At 35.3% G+C, this 8,374-nt stretch overlaps 1 protein-coding gene across 1 annotated transcript; it reads right to left on the minus strand.

Annotated features, from left to right (window-relative positions):
• Positions 1–2,841: 2,841 nt before the first annotated feature.
• On the minus strand, positions 2,842–5,499 carry LOC116111805 (disease resistance protein SUMM2-like). Its single transcript, XM_031397954.1, has one exon. It carries the CDS (start codon positions 5,497–5,499, stop codon positions 2,842–2,844), a length of 2,658 nt encoding a protein of 885 aa, XP_031253814.1.
• Between the last annotated feature and the right edge of the window lie 2,875 nt (positions 5,500–8,374).

Genomic DNA, 8,374 nt, shown 5'->3' on the forward strand with positions numbered 1-8,374 from the left:
ACACAAACAATTTATAGGTTACACTTGCAAAAGAATTTTACTGGTTTATAATTTTGATTTTAGTTTTAAAAAAAATTATTATAATATAATTTGAAATCACATTCGGCAACAAAACATATTTAAAATAGAATATAATTGGATCTAAATAACCATCTCTGAATAATCCAGTAGTTAAATAAGAGTTCTTAAATGTATTACTTAATAATAGTGCTATAATTTTGTGGAATTGCATGTTAAATTTGGTTAATGTTTGGGGAAAAATCCAGTCAAGTATTGGATGGGCTGGTATGGTTGAAATTGAATGGAATAAGAGAAATTAGTAGTGTAAGGTTGATAGAAAGGATTTTGTTTATGAACTTGAATGAAAATTTAGTGGCTTTCGTTTATTAAATTTTTGGTATGCATGTGTTCGAAATTGAGAGTATGGGATTATGTTCATTCATATATTGGATGTGTTTCTATTAAAAGGTTTGATGCAAAGACTTTTTAGTTAATTGATATATTTGCTAAATCCCATCTTGCATGTCTCAGCTGAATTGATTTTTGGATGTTATTGGATTAGATCTGGCTCTAAAGAATGTGGTTATATGCTTAATGTTACCCATATTCATATATGGCTTTCACATGAATTGAATGATAGTGAAGATGTTAATTTGTAAATTGTTGCTGGAGTTTTAAGCATGATGATGTAATAATTTATGCCTTGTATATATTGTTTCTGCTGAAGGCCTCGAGAAGTGTTGGTTGTGATTTGTTGCTGGGAATTTGATTGGAGAATGATGCCTTGCTAGATGACGATTTTATAAATACATTTGGCTGAGTTAAAATGAGAAATGTTGGTGGTGACTTTGTGTGACTGCATGCACTCGGCTGGACTAGGTATTAGGAGGTGCATGAGCTATGTTTTTTTGAATGAACTGTTGCTGGGTATTTACATGCATGCTCTTGGTTGGAATACCTTGAGAAAATCTGCTGTTTGGTGTTCTAAAGGGCTGGGAATTTTCAGCAGTTTGGGTGTAAATTTAAATTGGGAATTTCGGTAATTAATGAGAAAGCTTAATTGACATTGCTTAATTGGAATAATAAAATGTGGGTTGATTATTATATATATTGTGCATGCCTGCCCTGTATTGATTATAATTTCAGATTGTGAGATTGAATTAAGATTATTTATGTTTGGAGTGAAGTATTGACATGTATATGGATGATGTGAAGGTTATAAACTTCGGCCAAGAGATGGGATGGATGGGTAACTAAAATTGGAAGATTGAGTACAATAATGTTACGTGGGTAAAACATATATGTGTTTCTTAAACAAAATTTGGTTAAAGATGTGATTTTGATATAAGAGTTCACTGTATAAAAATCTGGCCCGTTGGAATTTCGAAAATTGTTTGTATGTTTTGGTTTTTGTTTGAAGATGAATTTCAGATATGTTGTTGTATACTTCTGGATGAGTATTTGAAAGTTTTTTTTTTTTTTCTTTTTTTTTGTGAAAATTGTTGTTGATAATATAAAAATTGGGCTAAAGTGTCATTATGTAATCATGTTGAAAACTTGCATTTTAGCCTTATACTGCATGTGAGAATTTAATGTTATGTTGTATGTTTTATTGATGAATGAAGGCATGAGATTTATATAAAATGGTGAGTTAAAGGTATGTATATTGATGATAGTAGTTTTCAAACCACCATATATAGTACCCATCCCCTCATGATATTGATTTGATTCTATGCATGCGTATGGCATGATTTTGCTGGCCCAAAGTGGGTCGAAGGCTCGAGCGAGGTAGATATCACTAGCCATGATTTTCTTGACCCAAGTGGGTTGAAGGCTCGAGCGAGGCAGATATCGCTAGACCTGATTTTGCAAGCCCAAGTGGGTCGAAGGCCCGATCGAGGTAGATACCGCTAGACAAGATATGATTGTGTCGATCCGAATGATGCATGGTCTCGCTGGGTCAAAGGCTTGAGCGGTGACCGATTATGTCTAGGAGGATGGATCTAGTGGATCAATCTGCACGATGTTAGATCTTGTCGAGTTTGACAGACTTACCCCTGATATTAGTTGGATGAGAGTTTTCAGATGTAATTGAGAGATGGTTTGGATATGTATATGTATACCATGAATTTAAAATGGAAATCTATAAATACAAGTGCTATCTGTATATGAAATGTTTTTAGAAATGATATTTTTTAGAGAACTTTAGTCTTAATCTGTTATCATAAAAGTTTTCAGAATGAAGCTTTTGTCGTGAGAGATTTCAGCATTGGTTATGGAAAATGGTTTATATTATAAAATGTGTTAATGGAATTGAGATCTTACGAGTATGAATGTTTTATTGTATATTGAAATATTTTATTGCATATTAACCTACTCTCCACTCATTGAGCACTATAGCTTACTCCTCGTTTTTAAATTTTTTTCTTTTCCAGCCCCACCAGGTCAAGAAGGAGATAGTGCATATGAGTGAATCTCATTCAATGTCGAGCCACACGAGTTCATTTCATCATATGTGTCATAGTTGTGTTTTATTTTTTGCTTCAAAGTTTATGTTCCTTCTTCTTGTATTCATTTCATGTTTTAAATTGTAAAAGATATGGAAAAATATGATACTATATATTTCATTTTGTAAAAACCAGTTGCATCTGAATATTTACAAATTATGTTATATTTATGGAGCAACCACAAGAATACATTTATGGAGCAACCACAAGAAGCAACCAGGGCTTCAAAGAAATTCTATGTATAGAAGTATAATAAAGAAACTTGAATGGTATTTCTGTACCTAATAATGAGCCAGTGACACTGGACATTGTACTCAACTGCGGCTTCTTCGTATTACCACCACTGCTTGAAACAAGGTTCAAAAGTAGCGCGAATGGTCGGGTCCTCCCATTGAAGCTCGTCCCACCATTGTTGTTCTCCCTTGATAACAATTCTTCCTTCCTTTGCGCTTTCAGAATCAACCGGAAGCTTCTTGAGCTGAGGGCATCCGATAACTTCAATTTCCTTCATATTGGCGAAGCGCAAGGCAGTCTCATTGATTCTCTGCAAGTTTGGAAGACCTCGTAATACAATAGATTCGAGTTTTTGGAATGGGATACGACCTTGCACCCTCTCTGGAAATTCACCTAGTCTTCCAACACTGATAAGTTCTTCCACATTAGAGCAATCAGATATCACAATACGCCTGAGGCTTGTTGCAAGAATAAGCCATGTGAGGTGCTTCAAGTTTGAGCAAGACATTATGTTTACTTCGCGAAGGTTACGGAAATCACATATTTCGGCGTTTTCTCCGTCTAAGCAAATAATCTGCAACTCTTCCAAATATTCACAATCCCAAATATGTAATTTTTCGAGCTTCTTCAAATCTGCTAAAAAGACTTTGATGGCCCTTGTATGGGCTAAGTTTTGAAGGGATAAAGATTCCAAACAACTCACCAAACTGCGAGAGCTCAAAAGCCTTTCAAGAGCTGGAGAACTTTTTATGCTGATGTCCAAACTATTTAATCGTCCCAAACGAAGAAGCTCCTCTATCAAAAGTTCTCCACCCTGATTCACAGCACCGCATTCCAACATTCTCAATGTCTCTAACTTTGAGAAGTTAGATAACAGTTTTTGCGGAATTGTCTGGAGTTCAGATGTATTCCTCAAGTTCAAATACCTTAGATTTGACAAGGCTTTCAACTCTTCTCGCAATTCTTTTACACCAGTGCCTGATAGATCAAGATGCCGCAGTGAACCCAATTTTGAAATCTCCAGCGGTAGTTCAGTTAGGGAGGGATTGTTTGACAGATTTAGAACTGTGAGACAAGACATAAATTTGAAGAAGCCACCATTGATAACTTTTAGATTGTTATCATTAAGAAACAAAGTTTCAAGACAATGGGCTGAAGGTCTCTCTGGTAAAATCTCAACTTGATTTTCCATCATTGACACCCCTGTAAGCCCTCCCCATTCTCCAGCCTCAGGTGCTTCAGTTAATCCAGCACCAGTATTAACAAAAACATTTTCCTTCCCTTTGTCATTTATTATTAGCCACAAAGCCAAATCACGAGTAATACCATTTATTTTCACTCGGTCATCATCTTCTTCTTCCAACAACCCTGCATGGAGAAGAATACCAATTATGTGGTATCCTTTGTTTTGCGCTACATGTTTGTCGTCCAAAAATCTCCGACCAATCCAACAATCTATCAAATCCCTCTTAGAGATTATATGATTTTTTGAAAATAAACTACAATATAAGAAACAAGACTGAATTATCGGGTCTTTAGGCAAGTGATCATAACTTGACCTTAGCACCCGGTACACTTCCTGCATGCCTGAATATTCATGCCCCATTCTCTGAAACTCATTGATAGCATAATCCCATTCTTGAGGTGTCTTCTTGTGAGTCATGGCTTCAGCAACTTTGATAAGTCCCAGTGGCAAACCACCACACTCTTTTGCCATGGTTTCAGCAAGCGAAGGAATTTCTGGATGACTGCCAAGAGCCCAATCTCCAACAGTACTTAGAAATAACTTTAAGGCATTTTCATGTCCCAAGCATTCCACAGGAATCATGTGAGGTTTCATACGGCCACAAACATTCATCAGAAGGCGCGTTGTGAAGAACACCTTCGATACAGCATTTGAATCTGAAAGAGGGACACCTGCTTCGGTCAAATCAACCCACTCCCATAAGTCATCCAACAGTAACACGAACTTCTTCGTCTTCAAATTCTTGTGGATTTCCTTAGCTTTCTCCAAGGAACTTTTAGTTTTCCATGACTCATCATCTGAAACTTGCTTCTTCCCAATCTCATCTTGAATGTTTTCAAGATTTTTGTTGGTCGCCGATATCCTAATCAAAATAATATCAGCTGACGTCTCAAGGATCTTGTTGTGGATTTGATTTAACAGGGCAGTTTTCCCCACTCCCCCAATGCCATATAGGCCAATAATCTTCTCCGGATCTTCTTCATAACATCTCCAAACTTCATGAAACGTTGATTCTAAACCAACTGTTGGCTTACAAGGTATCCGATCATCCGCTGCATCATCCGGTCTCCGATTAGCCACCTCACCGAAGCCTTTACTTTCTGCCTTCAAACTCTCCACGAGTTTCAGTTTTTCAGCAACTCTCTTCCCGAACCTTGAGCTTGCAAACTTGTAGTTCTTGTAACATAAGCCTCCAAGACATAACCTCTCTACTTCATCAGGGCTGTCTTTTATTAGTTTATCAACTTCTGTTATCGCGTCTGCCACCCTTGTCAGCCACCCTTGCACTTGACTCAGCCGTTTTCTTTGCGGTTGTTTCTCCTCATTCTCAACTCTTTGAAGCACATCGTTCTTTACTTCAATCAATTTTCCCAATCCATCCTCTAAGAGAACAATTTTTTTTTTGAGTTCACGTTTATAATTTACCTTTTTAGAAACACAATTTATAAAACTAGTTAAAGCGGCAAGAATTGTGTCTTCAGCTGGTTGGGGGATTGAATTGCAGTTACCCATAGAGATTAGATTTCTAATATAGAAGAGAGTGAGAAGAGAGTGACGAGTTACAGGCAATTGAAAGATTCAAAGGAAGAAGAGAGGAAGAAGCACTAGAAAGGAAGTAGAGAGGCGGAAGCAATAATAGAGTGAGGGCTGATGATTGGAATGGAAAAGACAAAAGCTTCTGAGGTCTTGAGAGGAAGCTTTGACAAATTGGCATTGTGGTAAAGAGATATCTCTAAGTTGATTTTGGGACTGGGGAACAGTGATCTACCAATGGCCCTATAAATTCAGCTTTCCGATGGCCCCCCTCAGTTTTTGAACTTAACATTTGACCCCATAATGGAAATTCTCTGGCTCCTTTATTCATTAGTGATTACATTTTAGCCCTTCAGAATAAAATTGTCAGCTACTTATGAGACTTTTCAGTCTTCACATGCCGCAGCTTACTCACATATTCAAAAGGAAAACGAAAGCGCATTATTGAAAGGTGCCGGTTTCTTTTGGCTTTATTAGGCTCCTATAGATCATAGATGATAAGTTTTGGTCTTAATCTTTTAAGTCGTTGATCAAGTAAAGCAGTCGCACATCCAAGAATTATGACAGCTTGTAGCTTCCAGTAACATTCGCTACTCTCTCACAGATATAATAAACTAATGTTTTAACTACTTGACTCCTCCACATGCGAAGAGCTTGGAGTTCCTTTTTTTTTTTTTTTGAAATACGTGAAAAACTGAACCTGTGAACTAAAAATGTTCAGTAATTTCGTTGGCGTCAAAGCCGTGTGGACTCCACACCTGCCACAAAGTTTGAACATTTGAAGACTTAGGTAAGTCTTGTTGTTTGGTCAGTCTTTATTTCTTGTGGTTTGCTTAAGCTGAGAGATAAAAACATAGATGATTTTAGTGTGACTCACAAAGAATTTAAACAGTCTGTATTTATGTAGGAAACTTTTAGCCCTCGTTTTATGTTAAGATACCACTCGAACTAAGCATTTAAATCATTAAATAAGGATCTGCATTAATATTTTAATTACAATACATTGATAAAACCTCCATGCAGACTTATAAACATGAAAGAAATTAAAAGAAAGTGAAAAATTGGCTTTATTACTATAAATTGATGTTAAAATGGCAGCTTTTCAGATAAAATTTTGTTACCATATTGAGTCAAGCAAATCTATTTTAGACTAATGCAGTTCGTTGCCTAATACTGACAACATTTTAAACCTTTTTTTCTGACTCCTGAAATGCAAACGCAATTTCTCCGCATCAAACTTAATTTGGCCTTCTCACATTGACTCCATTAGGAATATGGTCTTTGTTGAAAGAGTAAATACTCAAATAATGATTTAATTGTGCTTTTTTATTTATATATTTTTAAAATGTTATTTTATTATTTAAATTTAAATTTTGTTTTCGATTCTGGTATTCTTCCGACCCTATACCATTATCATTCTCTTTTCTAATTATCATTTATTAAAACCCCTCAAACTTTACTTCTATTTATCCTGCTAATCGCACACAATTAAATGATTAGGGTTTATATACTTGTCTCTTTCAAGTTAAATTTTAATCAATCCTAATAACTAAAATCTAACTTAAAAATCTTAATGTGTGGACTGAATTTGTTTTCAGCTGATTGTTAGAATATAAATTTGATTTGTAAATTAATATTTTAAAAATTTGTGTGCGAAAAAGTATAGATAAAGTCACCACAGAGATCTCCTTTTTTATTTTATTTTTAAATCTGGGTTTGCACAAGTTTTGGGTAAAGAGTTTATTATAAAGAAAAAAGAACGTGACCACCACAGAGATCTCTAAGAGAGTCAAATGCCCTGCACATGCCCAACGACCAAGCAAAAAACAACATCAAAACCACTAATAGGTGGTTTGACCGTAAAAGAACAAATTTTTTTTTTTTTTTAACTCTTGAGTTCGAGTTTATTCAAATCTTAATAAGGATGATTATCATTAAGGAATTATCTGATCAAATTTTTAGGATCTTAGAAAATTAATTAAAATATATATAAACTAACATGAATATCCTGTCATTAAAAAATAAAAAATAAAAAGAGGCAAGGGTGTACCATCCCTATGAACCAACGAGCTAGACTCAATAAAGAATATACATAAAGCATACCAGCATCCGCAAAACAGGAGAGGTCTTGGCGTCTTGCGAAACAGTAAAAAATAATCTGCACAATCTATACACAAAGACCAACCACCAAAAGCCCAATACATAGCAAAAAAATAAAAAAATATAAAAAAAGCAGACGTGGCACGGTGCAAGGCAGACCAGCAGCAAACATTTCAGGCTCTGCAAAACCGCCGCAAAAGCCCAGCAAACATTGCAAAAATTTGTGTTTTAACAAATTCACTTGGGTTGGTATTAATTAGCAAACCCTAATTATTTGGTTCCTCTTTTTCCCATTTGAGAAAGAGCCAGTTGATATTTCAGTTTTATTTTAACTTACGTGAATATTAATTAAAAAAAAAAAAACGTCATTGCTATTGTTTTGATCTATTGGCTAAGGGGTTGTTGATCTTCTCCCATATAAGTGTTATATATAGATATATATACAAGATCTTAGTAGAATGAACCAACACAGAATCTAAATATTGGTTTGACAAATTTAAGTGGTAAACTTTATAGAAGTAGAGCACTGTTTATCATGAAAATGTGCCTAGTAAACTTTATTTTTCAGGAACCTCCAGTGTCCATAGGTATTGTCCATTTGGGCTTTGGGATTCACATGATTTTGTCCTAAAAAAGCACATTTGGGTGATGAGGACATCTTTGTGCTATTTAAGTGATCAATACCCTCGTCTTCTAACTGATATAAGACTTTTACGCCAACAAAATGATACACTTTTGATATTTTTTCAACATC

The sequence above is a fragment of the Pistacia vera genome, unplaced genomic scaffold (genome assembly GCF_008641045.1).
Source record: "Pistacia vera cultivar Batoury unplaced genomic scaffold, PisVer_v2 Contig650, whole genome shotgun sequence".
NCBI lineage: Eukaryota > Viridiplantae > Streptophyta > Magnoliopsida > Sapindales > Anacardiaceae > Pistacia > Pistacia vera.